Genomic DNA, 27,600 nt, shown 5'->3' with positions numbered 1-27,600 from the left:
GCCTACTCTTTTCTAGTTGGTAATTACTGTTTTTTAATTGTGAACTGCTTTCATAAGTCCATAGAGGAAAAGCACATAGAATTACAACGATAACGGATCAGTAATGATTTATGGTTAATAAAACAATGGAACTGTAGTTAAAAATAAGTAAACAATGACAACAGTGGGGAATCTCTAGCCTACAGGCCTATAATTAAGCCCAGCAGGTTTCCCCAAACCATGCCAACCTGCCACACACCTCATATTATATCTGATGTCAGGTGCGGGCAGGTAAAGGTGTGGCTGCAAATGAACAGTCAAGAGTTCTTAATTGTTCCTTGGCAAGTAGGGCTCACTGACAACACCAATCAGCTGACTGGTTTCTGAGAGAACCCTCTTCAGAGTTCTTAGTGATTGGCAGATTGATGGACATTTCTCCCCCTATAATACATTGGCAGCAGTCTGAAGCAAGATGTTTCAGATAAAAAGCCGTTCTTAGTGTCTCCCACAAGAGGACCCTAGAGTGGTATTTTTAACTTTACAACACAATCCTATATGTACATACTCAGAAGTAAGTATTTTGTTCAGTGGAGCTTACTCCCAGGTAAGTAGTACAGGACTTCTGCCTTAAATCTTACAAAATTTATTTGTATGTAGATTAAACAATAAGTGCGAAATTTAATTTTAAAATTAGTACATTCTTTGCATTAGGGAGAATCTTCAGAGGAAGATGCTGAGAAAGAAGATGACGAAGAGAAAGATGGGGGGAAATCAGATGTTGTCGATAAAAAAAGGATACATATTGGTAGCCCTCAGAATCCCCTACAAGATGGTGCTGTTAAAAAGGGTACAAAACTCAAATTTTCTTTATCCATATCACAGATTCTAATGTTAATATCATTTTGGAATTTCGTTTCGGTCACTCGCATAGTTAAAATCTGAAATACAGTGACTTGTTGCAAGCATTGGTCTCAGTCTGCCCTCAGACAGCCTTTACCTGTGTACCTGCCTACCTCTAACCCCATGGTTCCCAATGTGGGGCACATGCACCACAGGGGGGCAATTTGATTTTTAAGGGGGGCAATTTGGAAGCTTGTTTAGACCAAGTTAATGGCCTTTTAGGCTTCCTCCACGTGAATAGGAGTTCACTTTTTGAATAATAAGAATTCTATGTCACGGGGGGGAGGTGCATCAGGATTTTAGAGATGCTTAGGTGGGGCATGGCCAAAAAAAGGTTGGGAAACACCGCTCTAACCTGTCCAGGGGATGGCATTGGCTGTCAGCTTCTGCCACCTTGTGTTGCTGTTGTAGAACTCAGCAGAAAGGAGAATGGGAACACAATAAGAATTAGTTGACTGCTTTCAATTCAGTTTAGTTCCACCGACTGTTGGTTGACCTGTCCATTGCCCAACCAGCCACTACTGGTTGCAAGTATCAGCAAGTCAGCAGAAAAGTGTATTTATTTGTGTGCTAATGCTACTATAACAGCATAATCCTATGCATGTTCTCCTCTAAGACAGTGCACTCCCACTCAACCATCTTGGTCAGCTCAAAGTGTTCCAGCATCAAAATAAGGATTCATAGACATGGTGACACTCTCCAAATGTCTTTGGCATATGTATTTTATCCTAAAATGCTCTGACCACCCCCCTTGTCTATCGTATGGCTATGCACTCTCAATGTTCACCCACTTAGATCATAAACATTTTCCTACTCATCCCTGATTTGTTCTGAACCAGGTGCTGCTTATTTCCTGTCTTTCCTGCTTCAATCCATTTAAAATTTGCTCTGCCTTCTTTTTAATTTTATGTCTTAACTGTCTGGTTCCATCCTGGTTCAAATGGAGTCTTTCCTTTTGGGCAGACCCAGTTTGTCCCAAAATTTTCTCTGGTGCTAAACAAATCCAAAACCCTTTCTTCCAACACCGCTGTCTCATCTGCATGGTTGACCAGTTACAGCCCATTTTGGAGAAATATAACTTGCCATGGTACTCCAATCTCTGGTGACTTCCAGATTGCATTATCCCAATGTATTCTATGTGGGGCTGCCCTTGAATCTACTCAGAAGCTTCAAAATGCAGCAGTCAGATTACTGGCTGGGGTTCCCCTTAGAACTCATATAACCCCAGTTTTAGAAAATAATATTTATTGATAATTTCAGGATTACAAGAAAAATAAAAAACAAAAAACAACAACACTGCAATACAAAAAAAGAGAAAAAAATAGAAAAAAGAGAAAAACACAAAATATACGACAATACAGTAAAAGAAAATAAACAAGAAAAAAACAAGAGAAAAAAACAACACAAATCCCCAATTGCATATCCATAATTTCCATTTGCTTGTTTCATTGACCTCCTCACACCTCCCTTTTTGTATTCTAGTTTAATAATTATTTCAGCAAATTCTTTCCATCTTTCTCAATTTTTGTTATACAATTTATCTTAACAATTTAATCTAATAATTAACTCAACAAATCCTTTCCATCTTTCCCCATATTCTGTTATTCAAATTATCTTAATTTATTTAACCTTATCTTACCCCTAAGTACCTTAAGACTTAAATCTTAGTTTTCAAATATACATAGCTCCTGATAACATTTCTGCTAGAGTCGTATAATTTCATTCCCACATTTTCCCTAATACTCATTAAGCTGATTCTAAAATAAAAAAATTCCATTATAAATTCTCTTTCAATCATCATCCAGCATCTCTTCTTCCTGGTCTCGGGTCGTGTCAGTCCTTACTGTCCATTCCATCTAGTCCATCAACCTGGAAGCCTTATGTCCGAGGCCCTTAAGTCTCTTCCATGTCCCTTCTGCAATTCTTCTTCATCTTGTTTGTGCTTGCCCTTTTCCTTGTCTTTTGTTGGTCTCTGTCTTAGTTTCTTTCCTTTCTCATTGAGGAGTAGGTCTCTGGGGAATTCCAACCCAAAATTGTCTCCATCACCCTTCATCCAGCTCGCCCATTCCCCACAGTCCCACTCCCCACAGTCCTCGATATAATCCAAAATGTATTTGAAATCAAATTTCAAGATCTCTCCAAAGCTAGGAATCTCCTCATCTCCAGACTCCCCTTGGCCCACTCCAACTTCAATCTTCAATAACAGCGGCTTATGCTCCTGTAGGGCCTCGGGTCTCTCCATTTGTACTATTTGAGGTGCAGCCGCATCCTCCTCCATTGTCATCTGCACTTGCCCAGTCAGTACAGATACATAGATTGGTTCCTGAATGATTTCTGTATCAATGTTCCCTGTTTGTCCACAGTTATTAACCACAACAGTCAAATCCATTTTCTCATTCATCAAGTCCATCTTCTCATGCATCTGTTCCAGCAAAGCATTTGTCTTGCATAGAGCAAGCACCCAGTCTTCCTCCCAGCTCATCTTTGTTCAAGGTCAGAAAAGACTGTTCCCACGGTCTTAATCTCACAGATGTTGGGTCTCAAATATCCTACAGCAACAATCTAGCAAGCTCCCTCTAGAGGAGACAAATTATTTGTATCCATTTTTTTTTTAAGACAAAGGAAAGTTACTTTCATTTTTTCAGATACTTCAGATGTTTTTCAGATATTTTGTTTCTTTAAACTGCAAAAGGCAACATTAGAATCCACTTGTTTCTCTTCATTAGCTATCTGTCAAAGTGTTACGTTCACAGTCAATGAACCTCTCCAACCGTTTCTGTCTCTGACACCCCGTTCCCAGGTTAGAGACGGTGGAAACTTATCCTTCTTCACTCCCTCTCCTGCTAAGGTTAAACAGAGTCCCCCCCCCTCTTTCTCCTGCTTCCAGGGGGGTTTCAGTAATTCTGAATGAAGGAAATTTAGTCTTTTTTGACAGCTTCCTGGCTTTAGCTTGCAAAATTTTTGCTTTAGTCTATATACAAAAAAGCGGAAGGCGGACTTCCTGTTTGCACCTTCCCGCTTCGATACCAAATTGAACAATTTCTTAATCCAATTTTCCGTTTCTACTCACGGGTACTTGTTTTAAGTCCAATTGTCCACAGGAAAAAGTCAGCGCTCTCTGGCAATGGCTGTGCGGCTTCACTCCGTGAAAGTAGCAGTCAGTTCGTAGCACCGCGCTTCTCACCCCACTTCGCTCCAGAGCCCCTAGATGGGATTCCCCGCGAGTAGGGGGGCACTTCTGGTGCCCTGCCAAACCCCACGTTCCCAGGCTTCCTCCGCCTGGGATTTCTAGCGGGTCCCCGCCTTCGCCGCGGCGGGAAGACCCAGTTTCCACGGAGCCCGTTCCTCCGGTTGGAGGAACTCCGCCATTCACCAATGGCGCTGACCCGGAAGTCCCATATAACCCCAGTTTTAAAGGAGCAGTATTGGTTGCCAGTTTGTTTCCAGACCCAATTAAAGGTGCTCACATTAGTTTTTAAGGTTGTTTAGGCCGCAAATATTAGAAAGAGTGTCACAATGCAGTTAAACGGATACTGTGATGAAATGAATACTAGTACTTTCTCTAGCCAAGCAAATGCTCAACTCAGCTTTGCTTCTTTGTCACTTGCTGTGATGATTTGTCAGCTGGGGCTGCCCTCTTGCTTGTGGCGGAAAAGTTCTTTTATAGAGAAAAATCAGTTGATATTTTATTTTGTAGCTGCATTGACATTTGGAATGTATGAGGAAGAGGAAGAGGAAGAATCTTCATGGACTTCAAAGGTAGGCTACTTTGCACTACTGACGAGGCTTTCAAAGAAACATTGCTTTTTTGAGCCTCTTCTTGATTTCCTTATATATTATCCCATATGGGGATTGAACTTGCAATCTTGACATTATCAGCACCACACACTAACCAACTCAGTATGTTCTATACTTTACATACTAACCAAATCATAGTGCATATATGTGAGGGAACAGATCATAAGTAAGCTTTGGAAGGGTAACATTGAATAGCAGAATATGCTTTTGTTTAAAAAAAAAAATTAAAGTTTTTTTGGTTTACAAAGGTATGCACAATGTGTCTTTTTTCAAGTTACATTTTACATAGGTCAGTTTCATTTGTTGAGACCATGGTAGATGAGTTGCAACCAATGTATCATGGAGAAGCTGCAATACTGAGGTCACCAGTAATGGTCCTAGGAAATGTTTGGCTGCAAGCATGTGACCCTGCTTGAGTGAATTTTATTGTGTGAGAACAATGGGAGATATGTTAATTTCTATATGTAGTATCCGGCATTCAGTCACGAACCTGCTTTACACCATTAAAATATTGGTCCAGCAAACTTCCCACAGTGGAAGAGGGTTTCCTACACTGATCGTCTCACATGAATCTAATTACTTCAGTTAATCATCATAGCTAACGGTCCAATTCAGATGTTTCGTCTTTCTTTTTTGGATTATCTTTGTTGCAGCCAAAGTCTGATAAAGCTAACTTCAAACATGATGCTGATCCTCAGAAGGCAGAAAGCAAAGAAAAGCAAAAATCAGGTAATGCATTCTATGATAAATTATTTGGAGGAAAATACACATTTTGTTTAATTCAGTCATACCTCGGGTTACAGACGCTTCAGGTTGCACGTTTTCGGGTTGCGCACCACATTGAACTTGGAAGTACCAGAACAGGTTACGGCGCATGCGCATAAGTGCTGAATTGTGACCTGCGCGTGCGCAGACACAGCGCTGCAGGTTGCAAACGTGCCTCCCGTATAGATGACGTTCGCAACCCGGGCGTCCACTGTATCATTTTCAGTTGACATGCTTTTTATTTTTTCTTCTTTCAGATTTAATGGAAGAACTTGGACTAGATGCTGCAGATGATCTTGAAGGTTCTTAGTTATTTTTATTTGTGTCATGCACTGAAAATACAACAATAAACTATCCTTTGCTTCTGAAGGAAGAACTTAAGGCCACCATAAATTAGCTTAGTCTCTCTCAGGGCAGGTGTCAGGATCAGGTCAGCAATAATTCACAAGGTGTCAAAGATGTTAACTCTTTATTCAAAGAAACAAAACAGCTCAGGCCTGGTGAGCACAGGAATACTTCCCAGTAGGTCTTGCCCTGATGAGGCAGTTGCAAGGATTGAAGGTCCCTGCCTTCTCATAGCTCCCTAAGTCTCCTCCTTCCCCGGGTCCTCCTCAAGCAATCTGAGGCTCCTTTGTCTTGCCCGTCTTTGCTTTGCCTGCTTCATACCTCTCTAGTTCTGGGAGACCAGGGAGGAGGAGAGCTGGTCATAGCGGGAGACTCCCTGGCTTCTTCAGCATCCTGCTTCATCTCTGCCTCTTGCCCCCCCCCCCCCAGCCCGCTTCTGCTTCTGGTCTGTTCTCTGTCACGGACTCTTCCTGCTCACTAAACCATGTTACCTGTTCAGCTTCTGACACCTCCTCCTCTCCCTCTGACCACTCATCGTTGTCCCACCAACAATCCCCAGGCTCTAAGCCTTCTTCCCTTGCGGGTTCCCTAGCTGCTTCCTTTCACCACTCCTCTGCATCCAGCCAGTCCATGACACACTGTCAAAAATAAGAGAGAGATGCCCACCATTAAATTCTTGAGAAAAGGCAGGCAATGTGGACTTGGTACATTCTATGCTTCCATATACAAATGTTTCTCTTGTGAGAGGCATGAGCAAGTATTGTAAACAAGATCCTTGCAAAGAGGGCTACCACTGAAATTCCTGAAGGAGAGCTGTGGTCATCTATTTTGCAGAGATGAGTATTTCAACTCTACGGAGCTTTCCTTTGTTCATAATAGGCCATAGATCTTTCTATCCATAAATTGAAAACATATTAGGTAATTTTGTCTGTTTTCTAGAAAAAGTAAATGTTTCATGGCGTTTACTTAAATGCATTTTGAACTTTCTAAAACTATTCTGACTTTATCAGATACATCTGACTGGGATTCTACCAGTAATTCATTGAGGACTGTTCCTTCTGCTAAACCGTTTAGCTCTCTGATGCAAGATGATGCATCTCCACTACAGTTAACTAAAAATACCGGTGTTGCTGGGAGAGCAGAAGAGTTATCTGATGTTCGAACAAGAATTGCTTCAAAAGGTAGTTGGTTTCATTCTTTGCAATATTAAGATCTGCTTATATACCAAAGAGCAGAGAAAATGCCTTACAATTCTATTCACAACTAATTTGATATTTAGTGGGCCCACTTAACAGAGTTGTGGATAGGTTTGAAACTGGGTTAGTTGTTTTAGTTAGTTCTGGTTCTAATCTATGTTGAATAATTAATTTTAGTGCGGGTTGGTATTTAGAGGGACGTCCTAACCACATTTTCCTCCCATTTTTTGGATTACTGCTGGAAATATTCTGTCAGTTCTGAGTGCCCTGGAATGTTATTTGATTACTTGCATTGGAAGTCTGAATACTTCTCAGTTTAGTATAGCTAACTTGTTAGGTTTTTTTTATTTAAAAAAAACAACCATCAGAAGTGTTTATACTATCTGGGTTTTCTGTGGAGTACAGTGAAACATAGAAATTATAATACACATTTTCATGTAATATTTTACAGGTCAATGTAATGAAAAAGAAGGCATGAAAGAATTAGAAAAAGATGAGAACAAGGTAAGTACTTGAAAACAGTACACAAGTACAAATGAAAACATTTGAATACTGAAACTGAATATTCTTTCTTACGTGACTGCAATAATCCTTAAGATTATAATTTTTTTAGTTTTTCAGTGATTTTGAAGGTAAACTGATGAATTTGATACCTTCATCATCTCTGCTTCCAAACTCTATGTTTTTTTCTACTTGTTAATTTGAGCCAGATTTCTCATCACTGCCCATTCTCTATTTCTAGAACTGTATTGTGTTTATTTGAATGGGAACTCCCTTAAGGCTCTTGGTTTCTGTGGTCTCAACACATTTATAGATCCTTTCCTCTATGAATGAATAAATGAAAGAGGTAGGGTAAATACAATTATTTTTGAAAATATGGACGGCTGCATGTCAAATGTTGAGCAAAGGAAAGAATTAAAAGCTATGCCACTGATAGAAAAGTGTATTTAGAAAGACTTTTAGCAGCAAAATGGCAATTACTGAGGAATTCAAAATAATGGGCAGACCTTTGCCGTAGTCTAGCAAATCAATGTTTGTATCATTCTTTCACATGGAATTACTTGGGCGTATTACTTCTTGGGGTCGCTGAAAACCACAGCCCCACCAAGAGAGATTCCCCAGCCTACATTTTACCACAGAAGCACTTAAACATACAGTGTCAAAATTTCTCCAATAATATTCAAGTATCTTGTAGTTTCGCAAGGCAGGAAGATAAGTATTCAGAATAAATACTGAGCACCCTCCAGTGATAGCAAGGAAAAAAATACAGCTCTAATGAATTTCAGTACCCCTTCCTCCTTTGGGAGCCAGATCCAAAAGTGGAGATGTCTCAACCCTCTGTGGACTGTCTTTGGATCATAACAGTTCTTATTTGTTGTGTGTATTTGCCTTTCTGTCCTTCCCTTTGTTGACCATGTGGGAAGTCATTCGATTCTGTGGTTTGTCTGGTTCCCTTCACCCGCTGTTCTGCCCGACACTTGGTTCTTCTCCCGATCATTCCCATGTCTTTTCTAGGGTCTGTTTCTTCCTGTCTTCAGTGTTTCATCCACTTGTTCGTTTCCTCCTTGTGTTCTCCCCTCGTTTGAGGTTTTTGTATCATTGTTTCCTTAAGGTTTCTCCATGGGTGGGGATAGATGCTTGTTTCACGTGAGTGTTCACAGAGCTGAGCACAGTGTCTTAAGAACTGAACTTTGTCCGAGTTCAACCGTTGCCTCATAATGGGAAAGGCTCTTCATAAGTCTTGTTTTTCCCATAAACATAGATCGGATCGTTCCCATTTACCTGTCTGCTTCTTCAGAAGCTGCACCAGCCCTTCAGCCACAACTAATGCAGTCATTGTTTTCCATGAAGTGGCTATGTGTGGCTTGCACAGATTCCCAGTGATAACCACCAGTGCCAGTCCATGCAAGTGGTGACAATTGCTGAAGTGGGAAGTGTAACAATGGTGTGTGAGGCCTCAGCTTGGGAAGAAGTTGTGACCTGTTGAGTATTCCTATCTATCTGAATACATTAGATTTGCTGAGTTCTAATGGTTTTGAGAGCCGTGAATTCTCAAAAGATTCACAGCTCTTCTCCAGCTTCCTCAGTTATTCTTGCTACACAATAATTGAAAATCTGTACAGGGAATACTTAATAATTAGTACTTGGATTTTTTATTTTATTTTATAAATCTGTCCAAAGTGATGAGTTTAGTAAATTACACACACGTGCACGAAAGGAAGGAATATATTTCATTTATTATGATGCTGCAGTCCCAACATTTTTGTTAAAAAATAAAAGGCCAACATTGAATTTCTTCTTATAATATTTGTAGCATAATTATTGGTTATCATTTGCTAATTCTTCTTTGTCCATACTTGCTTGCATAAGGATATAAATATAATAGGCACATCCAACTCTATAGAGAAACCACCACCTGAAAATCAGACTGACAAGGCAGAAATTGCATTTACTTGTGATGAAAAGAAAACGGAAGCAGCTGTTTACAATGCAGAATCAAACAATAAATACAATCATTTGTATTCAACACTCTGGGAAGAAAGATATGAAAAAATGTGGGTTGCAAGTGAGAAAAGGGAAGTCAAAACACATTTTAAGAGCATTACAGCAGAACTGAAGCAGATGTTTGGTGAAGTTAATGGAAATGAGAAAATATGCAATACTACTGAGGAAGGAATATCGCAAGATGGCTTCAGTGGTGTATTAGAGGGTACGAAAGAATCACCATCACCTCATCTGTCTAAAGGTACCATTGGTATACATGGAAAGAGTGACGGAGAGTCAAACTCTGTGATCACAGAAATGGAATTCAGTACTGAAAACACAATTTTATATCCCCAAAATTCCATTTCTCAGAAGCCTCTTTTTAAACTGTGTAAGAATGAAAATCAGAATATTGAGCAGCATTGCAACACATATGATGAGGCATTGTCCAATAATACAGGAGGTACAAAAGTGAATCTAGGTGAAGAAAGGAGTGACAATACAGTTGAACACTTGGAAAGAAATAAGAGTGGAAAGACTTCAGCTCCAATAACAAGTCCCAGTTATTCACCATTGCATACTTGTAAAGCCGGTGTTTCAGATGCAACTTTTAAGACTGCAGGTATCAAACAACCGATCATGACGGACGATTCAAACTTACATTTTGATGTAGCAAATGAAACAAGTAGAAAAACTCTACATAGTTTTAAGACTGTTGTAAGCAGTTGTAAAGATACCGATATTGGAAATAAAGTGAGAAACTCTGAACAAAGCTTCCATCAAGCATCAAAAAAAGAACTGGATAAAGAATTGGAACGTGATGTCGCAAGGTTTAAAAATGAGGTAGGAATGCTGCAGATAGTGTTCCTGGCTTTGGAGAACGAAAAAGCCCAACTGCAAAAAGAGGTAGAGGTGTACCTGCTGCTTTTCATTCTTTGATCTTTCTTGCACTTCAACCATCCTGTTCATTTTAGCTCTTCAGCATTTATCGGAAAGCCCTCTTTTTAAGCTTCACACAATTATTCTTAAGCGGATCACGAAGGAAGAGATACATGTTTTCATTCCATTAGACGATGATTTTAACAATTAATTCACCAATTTGTTTTTATCATGTATTTTTTGTTTTTGTATTTTTGTATTTCTATGCTGTGAACCACCTTGAGATCTACGAATCAAGGGCAGTTTACAAATTTAACAAATAAATGAATAAATAAATTTAATAGTTGACTATACTAACATGAAAAGGCTGTAAATAGGTGCAATGGCCTAACAAATTCACTGCACCCATTTTAAGCAGGGTAAGAATTTGGGCCAAAATGTGAAAGTGGCTTCTGAACAGGGTATTGATCAATATTTCCATTTACTGTCATTCTTGCTTGGCACTCTTCACTTTTGCTGTGTGAAATGTTACTCTTGTAAGATTCATTTTCTTCATTTATAGTATTGTTGGTCACTTTTCTAAATAATATTTTATCTGCTTTCACTTAAATATTGTGTGTTTTTTTCTGTCACTAATACATGTATTCTTTCATTACTACCTGTTATGCAATACAAATTCTCATTAACTTGCAAGCTTAGTAGTGAGTGTTTCCTTTTCAAGGGTGAAATTGTTGTTTTCCTGGAGTGTTGAGCAAAAAAAAAAAAAAAGAACAATTTAAAATTATTGGCTTTCTACTTGCATTCTGACAAATATATTGACTTGTTTGTTTTAGGTTGAAGAGGAAAAAAGAAAGCAGAAATGGGAGGAAGTGGAGGTCGTTGGAAAAAAAGAAACTGCAAATGTTGGAAAAAAACTGGCTATGAATATTGAACAAAGGGATCTAAAGCCCTCAGAAAATGAAGGTGAAATGATGGAAGAAAGTCAATTAATGAGCAAAATTTCCTCAGACAGAAAGGGATTACTTACAGTAACTTTTAAGAAGTGAGTATGAATAATAATATACACATCTGTACTCATATGAATGTACTGAATGAGTTTGCACAAGGAGATAAGTAACTATACAACCATCTGATGTAGACTATATTTACATCTCCTTCCTGGACATGTGAGAGCATAGTTCATCATTTTGAACTGAAATAGTCATATTGTTGTAGTTAGTAGCATTTAGTTCTAATTTTCCTCAAAAAGTCCCAAAAATCATCTGCCAATAATTTTTCCATCTTTAAGTATGTTATGGTTTCATTTTTGTCACTATAATTTTTTTTTTTGTTTTGCTACAGGTGCATTTGTTTTAACCCAGTGCATATTATTTAAGGTAGTGTGGGTTACAATATGTTGCTGTAGCTTCTTAAATACTATATTTTTTCTGCATTTGAGGGAAAATCCTATTGCCAAGGTGAAGGATATAGAAAAAAGTGAAAATAAAAAATGGATTTCAAAGCAGAAAACCAGTCAGGAGATTATTGAAAATCTACATGAGCTTCATGATGACAGCAGTTTAAGTGAAGCATCTTTGGAAGAAGAGAGGTACTAAAAGCCATAATGTTGTTTGTTTACAGGGGTCAGCAAACTTTTTCAGCAGGGTCCACTGTCCCTCGGACCTTGTGGGGGGTCAGACTATATTTTAACCCAGAGATGCACTTTAAATAAAAGGACACATTCTAATCATGTAAAAACACGCTGATTCCCGGTCCGTCCGCAGGCCGGATTGAGAAGGTGATTGGTCTGGATCCAGCCCCTGGGCCTTAGTTTACCTACCCATGGTTTAGAACATTAGAATCATAGAATTGTAGAGGGTCATCTAGTCCAACCCCCTGCAATCCAGGATATCAATGTGGAACATGAACCCACAACTCTGAAATCAAGAGTATTAAGCTCTACAGACCGAGCTTATCCCACCATTGAATGCATGTTACTTGTTTGGTGGGTATAAAAAGCTCTGTTATTTGGAATAATGGCAGTGATATATTTAGCCAAGTATTGTATCTCCAGATTTACCAGAGCCTTCTAAGTTCTCCTGAAGAAGCCTTTGCAGTTATGTGTTCATGCTGCCATTTTGCATTTGGTTTAATTTTGAATTTGCCAGGGCTATGCATCAGTTCTCTGTGTACCCTGAATTATCAGGTGATTCAGGATCTGTTCTTATATTTTTGAATCTGTGCCTCTAACAAAGTGTCTCAAAGCCTCACAGAAACTCCATAAGATTCCAAGTGTCTCTGTAGTCTCGACTCAAACGCCTCATTATTTCAGGAAGCTGACTCAGGAAATACCCAGAGCTTAAGAGGTGTGGGGATCATTTGTTTAGACCAGTATTCAACAAACTTGGGTACCAGCAGTTGTTGGACTACAATTCCCATCATCCTTGACTGCTGTTCCTGTTAGCTAGGGATAATGGGAGTTGTAGTCCAACAACAGCAGGGGCCCCAGGTATGAGAAACACTGGTTTAGACACACAGGTCTAACTTTTAATCAAAGTTAATTATTTCCCGAAAGGGACGCGGGTGGTGCTGTGGGTTAAACCACATAGCCTAGGACTTGCTGATCAGAAGGTCGGCAGTTCAAATCCCAGCGATGGGGTGAGCTCCTATTGCTTGATCCCTGCTCCTGCCAACCTAGCAGTTCAAAAGCGCATCAAAGTGCAAGTAGATAAATAGGTACCGCTCCGGCGGGAAGGTAAACGGCGTTTCCATGCACTACTCTGGTTCGCCAGAAGCGGCTTAGTCATGCTGGCTACATGACCCGGAAGCTGTACGCTGTCTCCCTCGGCCAGTAAAGTGAGATGAGCGCCGCAACCCCAGAGTTGGCCACGACTGGACCTAATGGTCAGGGGTCCCTTTACCTTTACTGTGGTACCTCGCAAGACGAATGCCTTGCAAGACAAAAAACTCGCTAGACGAAAGGGTTTTTTGTTTTTTGAGCTGCTTCGCAAGACGATTTTCCCTATGGGCTTGCTTCGCAAGACGGAAACGTCTTGCAAGTTTGTTTCCTTTTTCTTAACACCGTTAATACAGTTGTGACTTGACTTCGAGGAGCAACTCATAGAACACAGTGTGGTAGCCTTTTTTGAGGTTTTTAAAGACTTTGGTGATTTTTGAAGCTTTTCCAAAACTTTCCCGACACCGTGCTTCGCAAGACGAAAAAAATCGCAAGACGACAAAACTCGCGGAATGAATTAATTTCGTCTTGCGAGGCACCACTGTACCTAATTATTTCCCAGGGCACTCCAATCACAGTGATCTGTTGTGGGACAATTAAAAGCTGTGTTTTTAATGTGGATCTATGTCTGTCCCTATGCAAGTCAATAGGGACACCTCAGTTGTATCTCCACAAACTCAGGGAGGGGGTGTCTAGCAGCCTCCTCCCCTTTTTACCACTACTACCCTGAACCATTAGAGTAGCAGGATCATTGTGTGTAAGAGGGTGACATTTCCTCTACCCTAATTTCTTGGAGTTCCATTCTCACACCTTGCCCCTATGCTTCCTATTGTACCCACCAAAAAACAGTCAAGGGGATGACCATGTCTGCAAATTGTATCTGGTTCTGATAGAAAAATGAAAAAGTTACATACTTTACTTTCAGTTAAAACATCAAACTTTAAAACATCAAGCTTTAAAAGTGCCTTGCACGCACCCTCACACTGGGTTTATCTGCCTAAAATTTGACAGGCTTCTGCACTTTGTTGGGGCTGCTACAGGGGCTAATTTCATCCACCTAAGTTAAAATATATGTACTGTTTTTAGATTCCTCATTATAGTGAATGATGGGGAAACAGTTTAGTTTTTAACAGATCTAATGTAGTTCCAGATAAAGAGCCTAATTAGAAACACACAAAGTGGCTCCAAAACAGACTGAGCTGCTGCCCAAAGATACAGATACAAAATTTTTGTACATTTTTAAAGTTAAAAGTAGTTTACTTGCAACACTTTCATACTGAAAAGTGTTATGTTTGTTTTCTAGACATCAAGCCCGAAATGTGAATGAAACAAAAAAGGTACTGTAAAATAGGCTGTCAAAATTTTACCTTAACTTGTAAACATTTGTACAGAACTGTAAGTGGCAAGGGTATTTTCACCAATTTTTGAGGAAGAAAGAGTGGCCACACTCATGACATGCTGATCCAAGGTTTAGGATAATGTGCAAAAGCAGGAATGAGTTATAGCAAGCCTTGGACATGCATATTCCCTGGATGTGTGAAGAGATGTCTGCATGGAAACAATCTGTACTTGGTGGTTGCTAGCAAAATAACTGTTGCAGTTAGACACTAATAATGTCACTTTCAGGAAGTCAGTTTAATGATTCAGTCAGACCAATTGAACTTTTTATGACTTCTTTTAATACAGAACTGGATATGAGCTATAATCAAGTTGTGAATGAGGGGTAAATTATGCAAATATTCTGGTCATGGCTATATAGGACTGTTAAAGAAATTGGGAGAGAAGAAGTGTGGATACCAGCACCTGGAGAGTTAGAAATCAGCAGCACTATTAGGAAAGCTAAGAGCTGTTTGAAAGTTGTTAAGTAGGCAAGTTCTTAGCTAGCCTTCCGCCTAGGGAGAGCCAGCTAATGACAATATAGGTGTACCGTTATTATGCATTCAACTAAACACGGCAAAATGCTTTGGCATAAAATCCAGAGACTGTTTGGAAGTGGGTGAGCTGACAGAGAATGTGGCACAGGCGCATCATGTGGTGCCCTCCATGTGTTATTAGACTACAACTCCCATCAGCCCCAGACCGCAAGCAAATGGTCAGTTTCAGTGGGAGTTATAATCCAATATTTGGAAGGCACCATGTTGGCTACCCTGGATGTAGCGCAAAGATGGGTTTGTGTAACAAGCTAAACCCTGGTTTGCTTGCATATTAGACATCAGGCCATTGTTTAGGACCAAACTGTAGATCTGTTCGCATCTGGACAAGAGGGGAGGATCATGGCACCAAGGTCAAGGACAGTCATGCTTCTCAAGTGTTTTGTAGTGAAATAACCAGCATGTGAACTGATCATGGTTTGATTTGACTGAATTGTGCTGAACTGAGCTATTGCTGTATTCTTGAAACACTATTTATGGCCTAATAGTTAAAAAGAAATGGGCTGATTTGTTATGATGTTTTACTCTATTTGATTATGTATTTATTACTCATAGATCTATAGAGCAATGGGAGTTGCCAATGATTTTGATGACTTAACTCCGTCTTCAGATACACCTACAGACGATATTGAGTTACCTACTTCATTCTATAGAGAAGCTATGATGTTGATAGAAAAACTTAGTTTGGATAGTAAAGGTAAGCACAGTTCTATTGTTACCCATAATATTCAGAACAAAATAAATTTAACACCCAACAGTGTCAACCTGCTTGGGTGTCAACTTTTGCTCTTGTAAACAAGACTTCCTCTCCCTCTATTTTACCCTGTATGCCCCTAAAATCTAATTGGCAGGGTAAGGGTGGGGCCATCTGTATATGTTTGTATGTCCTCCTCTGAGTGATTTGCAGTAGATCAACAAGGATTTTTAACTCCTAGCAATAGCAGCAGCAACAAAGCAACCACTCATCAGGGAATTTGGACCAAACAACTAGCAGTATGTTGATGACATCCAGCTCTGTCTCTCCCTTCTATAAGTATTAGAAGAGGCTGTGCAGGTCCTGAATTACTGCCTGGAGACAGTAATGTGGATCAATAAGTTGAACCTTAATTCAAACAAGACTGTGGTCCTGTGGGTGGGTAATTCCCTTGTCTGAGATTTGGTGGAACAGCTTGTTCTGGACAAGGCTGCACTCCCCTTGAAGGAGCAGGTTTATAATCTGGGAGTGTTCCTATAGCCATCATTGTCACTTGAGGCCCAGATTCTTGGAAGTGCAAGTGCATTTAGAATGCATGTGCAGCGCAGCCCTCAACACTGCGGTGAATTCGGAACCCTAAACTTACCAGGAATTCCTTGTGTGAATCACACCTCAAGAGTACAAAAAATGTGTGTGTTTTTTCCAAGCACATTTTTTCCAGGGTATTAATATAAAGCTATACACTCACTTTTTCTTGTTGCTATGAATTAAAATTTTGTTTGTTTTTTTTAAAAAAATAATATTTATTAAATTTTAAAGGGTTGCAAAAAGAAAAAATTAAAAACAGCATATTAAAGAGATACAAAACATCACATCACAATAATAAAAAAATGAGGAGAAAAAAGAAAAAAAAGAAAAACAAAATACAATGAATCTTCCCATAACTTATCTTTCATTTGCTTATTTCCTTGACCTCCTCACACCTCCCTTTTTTGTATTCTAGTTCAATTAGCTATTTCAGCAAGTCCTTTCCGTCTTTTCCAGTTTTTGTCCTCTATTTTATCTTAATATAATGTAACTTTACTTTCCCTCCTTCACCATTTAGCAATCTATTTTTTCTTAATCCTTTATAGCATTTCTGCTAAAACCACATTATTTCATTCCAACATCCTTCTAACATTCCTTAATTTTACAATGTTTCTGTAAATAAACTTTAAATTTCTTCCAATCTTCTTCCACCAACTCTTCTCCCTGGTCTCGGATTCTGCCAGTCATTTCCGCCAGTTCCATGTAGTCCATCACCTTCATCTGCCATTCTTCCCGGGTGGGTAGATCTTGTGTCTTCCAATACTTCGCGATGAGTATTCTTGCTGCTGTTGTGGCATACATAAAAAAAGTTCTATCCTTTTTTGGCACCAATTGGCCGACCATGCCCAGGAGAAAGGCCTCTGGTTTCTTCAGAAAGGTATATTTAAATACCTTTTTCATTTCATTATAAACCATCTCCCAGGATGTCTTAATCCTTGGGCACGTCCACCAAAGGTGAAAAAATGTACCTTCAGTCTCTTTACATTTCCAACATTTATTATCGGGCAAGTGGTATATTTTTGCAAGCTTGACTGGTGTCATGTACCACCTGTAGATCATTTTCATTGTATTCTCTCTTAGGGCATTACATGCCGTAAACTTCATACCTGTGGTCCATAACTGTTCCCAGTCAGCCATCATAATATTATGTCCTACATCTTGTGCCCATTTAATCATAGTTGATTTCACCGTTTCATCCTGAGTATTCCATTTCAACAGCAAGTTATACATTCTTGACAAGTTCTTAGTTTTGGGATCTAACAGTTCTGTTTCCAATTTTGATTTTTCCACCTGGAAGCCAATTTTTTTATCCAAATTGTACGCCTCCATTATTTGGTACTAATGGAGCCAATCTCGCACTCTATTTTTTAGTTTTTCAAAACTCTGCAATTTTAATCTGTCTCCCTCTTGTGCCAAAATTTCCCAATATTTCGGCCAATTGGCCTCCATATTGAGCTTTTTCTGAGCCTTCGCTTCCATTGGTGACAGCCACCTTGGGGTTTTATTTTCAAGCAAGTCCTTATATCTTATCCAGACATTAAATAGTGCTTTTCTGACAATATGGTTTTTAAACGCTTTATGTGCTTTAACCTTATCATACCACAAATATGCATGCCACCCAAATACGTTGTTAAAACCTTCTAGGTCCAGCACGTCAGTATTTTCAAGAAGCAGCCATTCTCTCAGCCAGCAAAACGCGGCCGATTCATAATAAAGTTTAAAGTCTGGCAGGGCAAATCCACCTCTTTCTTTAGCATCGGTTAATATCTTAAATTTTATTCGAGGCTTCTTGCCCTGCCAGACAAATCTAGAAATATCTCTCTGCCACTTCTTGAATCAATCCATTTTATCCAAAATTTGCAATGTTTGGAACAGAAACAGCATCCTTGGCAATACATTCATTTTTATCGCAGCAATTCGGCCTAGCAATGATAACTTCAGATTTGACCGTATTTCTAAATCCTTTTTCACTTCCAACCAGCATTTTTCATAGTTATCCTTAAATAAATTCACATTTTTGGCAGTCATATTGACCCCTAGGTATTTCACTTTCTTAACCAATGTTAATCCTGTCTCCTTCTGAAACCTCTCTCTTTCAGTCCCTGTTAGATTTTTCTCTAAGACCTTAGTTTTCATCTTATTCAGCTTAAAACCCGCTACCTGACCAAATTCTTGAATCAATTCCAGTACTCTTTTGGTACTAGATTCTGGCTCCTGTAATGTCAGTACCAAATCATCGGCAAATGCTTTCAATTTGTACTGTTTAGCTCCGACTTTAACCATTTGGTCCCTTCTAATCATGTTTAAGAGAACCTCCAAGACGGATATAAAAAGCAATGGGAAGATTGGGCAACCTTGTCGTGTTCCTTTCTCTATCTTAAATTCTTCCGTCACTACGTTATTTACAATTAATTTAACCTTTTGTTCTGAGTAAATTGCACCTATACCATTTCCAAAACCTTGGCCAACCCCCATGCCCTGTAAATTCTTCTTCATAAAACTCCAGGAAATATTGTCAAAGGCTTTCTCCGTGTCCACAAATATCAAAACTGCTTTAGTATTAATATTCACTTGTAATTTTTCTAAAATATTAATTATATTCCTCGTATTGTCAGACAAGTGTCTGCCCGGGAGAAAGCCCACTTGATCTTTATGAATTTCTTCTACTAGTACCTTTTTTAATCTTTTAGCCAAAATGTCTGCAAAAATTTTATAATCCACATTAAGCAAAGATATGGGGCGGTAATTCTTAAGCTGTGTCTTCTCGGACTCTGTTTTCGGTATAAGTGTGATGTATGCTTCCTTCCACGACTCTGGTGCCCTTTTCCCTTCCAATATTTCATTACAAACTTCTTTTAATGGCTGTACTAACCATTCTTTCAGAGATCTATAATATCTTGAAGTCAAACCATCCGGTCCTGGAGATTTGCCCAATTGCATATTCTGGATGGCCCCTTCTACCTCCTGCTCCGTTATTTTGTTGTTCAACATTAGTTTGTTTTCTTGAGAGGTTTTTTGGTAGTCCCTTTGTTTTAAAAAAATCGGTCAATGTCCATTTCTTTCTGTGTCTCCTGTGTATATAATCGTTTAAAGTACCTCTGAAAACACTTTCTGATCTCCACTGGATTCTGTATATTTTTTCCCTTCTATGAATTAAAATTTTGAACAAGTAAGTTAATACTACACTGTTTCCCCCAAAGCAGATTCTGTGAGTCTCCTGAAAATTCAAAATATATGTCATGAATATGAAAGTTTAATTGAACGTGAAAGAGCATGTTCTATTCATCTTCGAGGAAAAGTAAAAAAAATTGAGAATGAGAAAAAAGAGCAACAGAGAATACTGGAAGAAATAACAGAAATGAAATCTACACTGGATCATAAAAAAGTTGAATGTGAAAGTACTATCAGCAGTCTCAAGTAAGCTGTCATAAAAAATTTCAATTCTGATAATCTAAAAATAAATAAATAAATAAATAAAAATAAAATGGAATCAGTTTTATTAGATACTTCTGCTGTAAAAAGTTGGAGACTTCCTAGGATGGAGTCAGCATTGTTAAGCTAAGGTTTGATTAGAGTAGCCTGTTGTTAAAGTGGAACAACATACAGAAATGGCATCACTTGATGTCTGCACATTGTCACATTTCCACAGGGACCTATGTGCTTAAGTCCAAAATGTGTAGGCCGAATGTTGCTATCAGTGTGCATATGTTTTATTAGTTAGCTTCTGTTTTTGTGTTGTAAACTGCCCTGAGATCTATGGATGAAGGACTGTAAACAAATTTAATAAATAAAAATAAAAATACTACAAAGGTCACCGTGCAAACATGATAGTCTAATGAACAGGTGGCTGAAGCAGGGCAAACAAGCACAGCTCCCTCATGCACACAGCCTCAAACATCTGTCATAGAGGTATTTTAACCTAACATTAAATGCCTGCCTCTGGATTCATACACGTCTTTTAAAATGGTTATTTGCCAGATTTTCTTTGAAACAAGAAGAAGAAAAGAGGACAAGTGCTGAAAGGTTGTACGAGGAAAACCAAGAACAGTTAAGGAAGAAAGAGGAGCAGTACTATAAACAAACAGAAGAAAAACAACAACTTGAGTTAATGCTGAGAAGTCTGGAAATGGAATTTAGAACACTGAAAAACCACTTGAAACAGGTTAGATTAATTTGGAAACATTGAACTGTAGAGTTGGAAAGAACCCAAATGGTTTTTAGTGCAAACCATTGCAATGCAGGAATTGCAGCTAAAGGCAATGGAGAAATAAAGTAAAAATGCCTATGAAAGTACTGAAAACAGCTCGGATTTGTAGTAACCATTTGTCTGAGACAACAAATTAGCTATTGTACTTTCATGTTATATTTGGTTGTTTACAAAGAATATGAACAGAAACCTTTTTTTTGTGGTAGGAAGTTCTTACTCATATTCCATTACCTCTGAGCCTAACATAAATTGGTTTACAGGGTGATCCTAATTATGTTTACTCATGAGGAAGTCCCATCTATTTCAATAATATTTACTTTGGGCTAAATATAGTTAGAACTACTGTCTTAGAAACAGGCATTATTTCTGAACATTAAATTTGGCCTGGGATCAGTGCTTGAAATACAACTCGCCATCACCACCAATCTTTTGTGATGCATCTCCTTAGCTCCTGTGTTAGAAAGCTCCAGAGATGACTTAATTTGTCTCCATACTTCTATTCAAGGACCTCCCATGCCTCCCTACCTTAAGCTACCTTACTGTGCTGGCTGGTATCAAACCACCTATCCTGTGATTCATTCATGCAGATCCCAAGCAAGATCTCACTTTAACTAGTTGCTTGCCTGCCTGTCCTTGCTCCGGGTTTTGTCAGCTGATTCCAGAAACACTCAGAATTCTGGCTACCTTAGAATCTAGGTACATTTTCTACCTAGAAGTGGGAACAGCTTTGCTAACTTGGGCTATGTTGGAATCCAAAATAACCCTGACTCCAGAAACAGCACATTATTTGACTCCTCCCTGTCTTTTCTTCCTTAATCCTTGCTGCGATTTAACTCTGGCGCTGGCACACAGAAGGGGTGCTTTCTGTCTTGTTGGGGTGGAACTTGCAGGTCTAGAGGCAGATGGTGAACTTTTGCTGCCGAGGAAATGCATAGCCCTAGCCAGCTTCTTTGTGAAGATCTAGATTGGATAAAATCAGTGTACAGATTTCTGAAAGAAGTTATATAGAGTTGTAGGGGTGTTGAGAATACATTCCCATGCAAACCCATGTGAATATTATTTTGTCCACAGTGGGAACACAGACTAGTATAGAAAAGTTGCTGGCCAAAGGGATCTTGACTAATGAAAGAAATAATTCACTGTGCATCACTGATAAGCTGTAGCAGATGATCCTGTTTTGGAAAGGTTTTCTGTTTGGTGAGCCCAGCATAGGAGGGAGGGCTGAACAGAGATTGTCTCTCCCTTTCTGGAGAACTAGTGAGTGCAAAAAAATGAAGATTTTTCAGATCTATGCTTTGTTTTGCAACAGGTGCCAATAAATAATGCTCCTGAGAAAGTAGACCTAGTTATTCTATTTCAGCAATAGGGACTGTGTCTTATGAGGACCAATAAGAGACAGTGAAATTGGAAGTCAGGCAGGAGGTGGAGCTTATGGGTCCACTTCATGAGCATTATGGACCCCTTTACTCCCCCATTTCATAATTCAAGTGTTGACTGGAAAGCCGGCCAATTATTGTCAGTTGGCTACCCAAGTTGATTTTTCTCTTATTTGATTATGCTATTACTCCATTTAGCCAAGAACATTGACATACCTTTTTAAAATGTCAAACTATTCCAGGTACTGAGCAAAATAGGGATGGGCTCCACATTCATGTCTTGGGTTAAGCTGATGTATTCTAAACCTACTGTCTCAATATATGTAAACAAAGTTCCGCTAGAAACCTTTAGGTTAAAAAGAGTGCTTGCTAGGACTGCCCATTCTCTCCCTTATTATTTAATCTATTTATCAAACTCTTGGGTGAAATCATCCAACCAAAATTTAGGAGTAAGTATCTAAAATTAATTTTCTATGCAGAAGTATTGCAATGATTGCCAACCGTTTTGGGACTTAGGGGGACATTTGTGATTTTGAGAAGATGCTGAAGGGACCAGTCAGAAAATGGCCTAATACTAAATTGCTGCCATTTCCAAAAGAGCAGAAAAGGAACATAAAATGTTTCAAGTGTGGGAAAATCTGTTTGTTTTATTTTAAATAGAAATGCAGAATCTTTAACCAGGTGGCCTATGTGCCAGCTTACTCACACTGATGGTGGGCAGTTCAAGACCGCTGCTCACCCTTCTTCTGATTTAAAAAGAATCACCTTGGACTGGACAACCCTTTAAATAGGAGACACTTTCAAATAGAGAACTGTCCACTTTAAATAAGAGACATGTATAAGCGGTGTACATGTCTACTTAGAAATAAATGAGAAATACATTTTGAATAAGGTTTACCCTCTGGTAGGTGTGCGTTCGTCAAAGAGAGTGTAAGCTGAGCAGTCAGTGTACACAACAACCAGCCCATGGTCAAAATTCTAAATAGTATATGCAGTCTTGCTACTTTAGCTTCTGTTAAAGGCATGAATGAAAAAAAAGTGACTTCAAAAGATCCAGAAAGGCTGCCTAAGGCCTATTTTATGACAATGTTTGATCTCCTAAATATCAACCTGATAGAATACCAAATACCAACCTGATAGATATAAATATTAAATCCCTTAATTTATGTAAAAGTAATAACTGATAATCAGTAAGCATGTTTTGCTTAATTAGATCTTACTATTTCTGTTGCATTTAGCTTAAATGTTTTAGGGAGCAAAAGGAAAATAGACTTTTAAAAAGTTTAGTGACCTCATAATTAACTAGATAGGCCAAGTGTTTTGTGATGTCAGCTGAAGCTCAGAAGGAGAAATGGCTAGTCAGTTCTGTAATAGACAGCTTTACAGTGCTCATCCATATTTTAATGTTTACACTGTTTAAAACAGTATGCATTCTCCTCGTTTGAGTTCAGTTTTAAAGATTTTTGCCCCTTTCCGTTTCCTTTTGATACTGAAGAAGCAGCATACTTAAGGACTTTTTTGTTATTCCTTATTTGCTTGATACCTTGAGTCTGAATTTCCTTTCACAAATAGTTTCATGCTTCTAGGTGGTATGTTAAACTGAACAAAATGTTTTAGTAGAGTGAGAAAATGCAAAATACTTAGATGACATTGAAAATGTTTGGTCATCTGCCAAATCTGATTACTGAAAATTGGTCATTACCAGCATTCAGAATATGTAGAAGTATTTTTATCTGGTGCCTATGAAGGCTGGGGTAAGCTACCAGCTGTATTCTGATTTTAATAGAATGAAGAAAATTGACCAACCTAATCAGGAGTGGATTTCCTCATTTCCTAGTTATCCTCGGGGCAACTCTAGCACTTACCTATTGGGCAGAAAATTTACATCTGGTAGATATCAAGGAAGCTTGCTTCCTAGTCTTTCCTTTTCTATTCCTCCTGTGAGAGAAAGCATTTTAGAGAGGATCAATTCCTCATCAAATGCATTAGATTTGAGTTTCAAGGAAACGCCTCAGGCAATGCAAGACCTTGTGAATGCTGTTCGACAAATGGTAAGCTTGTTCAGAAATATGAGAAACTCAAAATTAATATGCAAGCTCTAGGTTTTTTCACAGCTTACGTATTTTGAAAAAAAAGGTAACATGTACTTTCTGTTCTTACAACAATAGTATGTGCTTTGAACTCCTTTCTTATCAAATAAAAGAAGATACTTCAAAAAAATTAAACTAATACTCTTTCGAAAATATGAGAAATTGAGAATTTCACCTTAATTTCTGTTCATCCCAGAAACAGAATAAATACCTGGAAAAGCAATTATTATGTATAACATTCAGTGCAGTGACTTCTGTTTTTACTAAAAGTTTTCACTTTTAGTGTATTTTTTAAGGACAGCTGTGTTCTGAATTCAAATGTGTGTGTTTTAAAAAATTGTATATCGTTCTTTTAGATATCTTTAAATGCATTTTTGTAGATTGAAGAAGAACGCAATGAAGCCCAGCAACAGCTGTCACAAGAAAAGTCTGCCAGAGCTCTGCAAGAGGGTATTTTAAATACTCACCTCTGGAGGCAGAAGGAATTAGAGGAAGAGTTGAAAAAAACAGCAGCTATACAGTCAGAGGTATCCATTTTATCAAATCCTTAAAAGTGTAAGAGAGCTAAGCACAAATATTTTTCCAAGACGCACTAGCACAGAACACTTCCATAAACTTAGGTAAAGACTGGACCATTAAGTCCAGTCGTGACCGACTCTGGGGTTGTGGTGCTCATCTCGCTTTATTGGCTGAGGGAGCCGGCATACAGCTTCTGGGTCATGTGGCCAGCATGACTAAGCCGCTTCTGGCGAACCAGAGCAGCGCACAGAAACGCCGTTTACCTTCCCGCCAGAGCGGTACCTATTTATCTACTTGCACTTTGACGTGCTTTCGAACTGCTAGGTTGGCAGGAGCAGGGACCGAGCAACGGGAGCTCACCCTGTTGCAGGGATTTGAACTGCCAACCTTCTGATCGGCAAGTCCTAGGCTCTGTGGTTTAACCCACAGCGGGACAGTAAATTTTTGCTTTGAGTTCACTTTTACTACACTGGGATTTCTTGCAGCAAATTTCTAAAGTGTGAGTATGCATTCTTGCACTCCTAGATATACTGTATTGGCCTGAATATAAGCTGCACCTGTAAAATTGGGAGGGAGGGGAGAGAGAAAATACCCAAATATAAGCCGCTCCATTCCTTGCTGCTCCTGGATGCATACTGGGTGATGGGGGGAGCCGCGCTGCATTGCCGACGGCCTTTCCCCTTCTTTGCTCTCTCCCTGGCCTTGGGGGAGAGGATGGGGGAGTACGCGTGGGACAGACGCTGCTTTGCCACGCTCCTGGCTGTATACCGTAAGGTCACAAATATAAGGCGCATTTTAACTTTTCACAGTCAGAATTTGGGGAAAACGTAGGCTTATATTCAGGCCAAAACGGTATGTCAAAGGGCTCACTATGTTCTAGTTATGGTTTCTTGGTACGTTTAAAGACCTTCATTTGTCACACTTTCACGTGGATTGTATTGTTTGTGCATAAGCTTTAGTTAAACATGATTAATATCTGTATACAAGATATTTCCAGGTGTACAATAGGCGATGGGAATTGGGGGATAGGGAAGCAATTTGAAGGGGTTCAGGTTCCAGAGAGGTCTCTCCTGAACCAATGTGCAGATCAGATTATGGCCTGCTTCTGGAATTTGCACTCCACCAAATTCTTTTAGTCTTTTTTCTTCCTCTTTCTTTAACAAGTACTGCATAGGAAAAAAACATGGACCTATAAGAGCAGCCATGTTTCTTTCCATATGCTGTTCTTGAAGGTGGCTGTTGTCACCAGTTCTTTCAAGGTAATTGCAGCCCCTTTTACATCTTGCATGGGAACAACTATGCTTCCTGTCTGTTCCAGCTGGTAGATATCAAAGATGTCAGCTGCCCTGTGGCTTCCTGTTTGTGGAATGCCCTCTCCAGGGAGGCTTGCCTGGTGCCATCATTACATATCTTTAGGAGCCAGGCAAAGGCATTTCTCTTCTTCCAGGCCTTTAGCTATTTAAAGCTGGTGGGGGTATTTTTGTTTTTTTGTTTTTTTGTTTTTATGCTATTTATTTTTTGTGGTTTTATCCTGTAAACTGCCCTGTGATACTCAAATGAAGGGTGGTATATAAATCAAATAAATAAGTATATAAAGCCATGATAATGATGAGGAAAATAAAAGAATTTTGGAAGATTTTTAAATTAACTTTACCTTATGTTTATAAATCATTCAGATGACTGATAATCATGCCCAAGAAAAGGAACTGTTAAATAAAAATCGAGTGCTCGAAGATGAACTAACGGTGTTAAGATTAGAGCTGGAACACATAAGGGTCAAGCACCAGGAAGAAGAAACTAGATATTTGGAAGAAAATGAAGCTTTGAAAGAAAAAATAGAAGAACTTAAAAAGGAGCTGAAAGTAAATGAAGAAACTTTGACTCAAACAATTTTTCAGTACAATGGACAAATCAATTTATCAAAAACAGAAGTTGCAATCCTAACATCCAAATTAGAACATTTTAAAGAAAATAAGGAAAGATTGGAGGGAGAACTTGACTCAGTTCGTTCCCGCTCGACTTCTGCTGCTCAGGAACTTGAACGATGCCAGATATTGAAAAATGATCTTGAACGAACACTGCAACGAGAGTGCGATGAATGGCTTCGCTTGAAAGAGAAACTGAACCATGATCTATGTCATCTACGAGAAACAAACAGTGGCATGTCTGAGCAGTTAAGAAAAGCTGAAAGTAAAGCTAATAGTCTCGAACACGAACTTCATCAGGTAACACATAGTCTTAGAGAAAAAAGCATGCAATTAGAAAGCGTTCAAAGGGATTTAAATCAGGCACACTGTCTAGTGAAGGAACTTGAGAATACGCGGCAAGTTGACAAGGAGCAAATGAACAAATATGTGGTAAAACAGGAATCTATGCAGGAACGATTAGCGCAGCTCCAGAGTGAAAATCTTCTACTCCGGCAGCAATTTGAAGATTTTCAAAACAAGGGTATTATCAAAGAAAAAGTAGTGAGTGATGTTCAAGATCGATTCAATGATATTTTCAATAAACTCAGAGCTGATACCGAAAAACAAGTGCAGATGAAGGAAGAGGTAAATAAGGAATTAATTGCAAAATGCAATAATTTGAAGGAGGAAGTCTTGAAATATGAAGCAGAAAAAGCAGATAGAGAGGTAAGTGTGATATATTCAATCAGTGCATCTCTAAACATTAAAATACAAGTGATGCAATTCTCTTAGCCACTAGCAAAAGTCTGAATGCATTAACAAATCTCTATTTACACCTAGCAGTACTATGGTTTGACATGGAGAGTTTTCTGCAATTGTCTTCTAAATGAGCATTATCCTCAGATGTTAGAATTGCACACCATATAATACTGTGGAATATACTACAAAGGGGAACTGCATTTACAACCAGTTTGTGTATTTAAAACACTTCGATAGGTCCTTTTTAAAATCTTTACATTCGGAATAAATAGGAATGAGTGCTAGCAAGAAGCAATCGGCATGCGCTGTCCGAAGTTTCAGTTGGTATTTAGTCCAAAAGAAAATCTCTTGCCAGGTGCAAGCGTTTTGTATGACTCATGACTCGAGAACTAAAGTGAGGCTACTTCAGAGAGATTCAGGGCTTCTTGGCTTCAAAGCAGGATCTCGCTGAATCACCCTGAACTGAA

General features: G+C 38.9%; 1 protein-coding gene across 10 annotated transcripts in view; it reads left to right on the top strand.

Moving 5' to 3' along the window:
* The window catches only part of ANKRD26 (ankyrin repeat domain containing 26), a 62,118-nt gene that overhangs the window by 14,208 nt on the left and 20,310 nt on the right, over nucleotides 1–27,600 (top strand). For 7 of the 10 annotated variants that reach the window (XR_013991145.1, XR_013991146.1, XM_081023394.1 and 4 more), the window contains 15 exons: nucleotides 691–826; nucleotides 4,577–4,638; nucleotides 5,331–5,406; nucleotides 5,700–5,744; nucleotides 6,798–6,968; nucleotides 7,435–7,487; nucleotides 9,354–10,373; nucleotides 11,180–11,388; nucleotides 11,785–11,934; nucleotides 14,366–14,399; nucleotides 15,549–15,690; nucleotides 19,476–19,692; nucleotides 20,254–20,437; nucleotides 24,329–24,475; nucleotides 26,144–27,100. Coding sequence is in view for 8 of the 10 variants with exons in the window: in XM_081023394.1 (XP_080879520.1) it covers nucleotides 691–826; nucleotides 4,577–4,638; nucleotides 5,331–5,406; nucleotides 5,700–5,744; nucleotides 6,798–6,968; nucleotides 7,435–7,487; nucleotides 9,354–10,373; nucleotides 11,180–11,388; nucleotides 11,785–11,934; nucleotides 14,366–14,399; nucleotides 15,549–15,690; nucleotides 19,476–19,692; nucleotides 20,254–20,437; nucleotides 24,329–24,475; nucleotides 26,144–27,100 (3,603 nt within the window). In the remaining 2 variants the exon portion in view is untranslated. The remainder of the gene's footprint in view (nucleotides 1–690; nucleotides 827–4,576; nucleotides 4,639–5,330; nucleotides 5,407–5,699; nucleotides 5,745–6,797; nucleotides 6,969–7,434; nucleotides 7,488–9,353; nucleotides 10,374–11,179; nucleotides 11,389–11,784; nucleotides 11,935–14,365; nucleotides 14,400–15,548; nucleotides 15,691–19,475; nucleotides 19,693–20,253; nucleotides 20,438–24,328; nucleotides 24,476–26,143; nucleotides 27,101–27,600) is intronic. The other 3 variants (XM_081023393.1, XM_081023397.1, XM_081023400.1) reach the window with 3 other exon arrangements.

Source organism: Podarcis pityusensis (assembly GCF_964106645.2).
Source record: "Podarcis pityusensis genome assembly, chromosome: 10".
Lineage (NCBI taxonomy): Eukaryota > Metazoa > Chordata > Lepidosauria > Squamata > Lacertidae > Podarcis > Podarcis pityusensis.
Note: the sequence above shows the minus strand (reverse complement) of the source record. Positions and strands in the feature narration are given on the sequence as shown.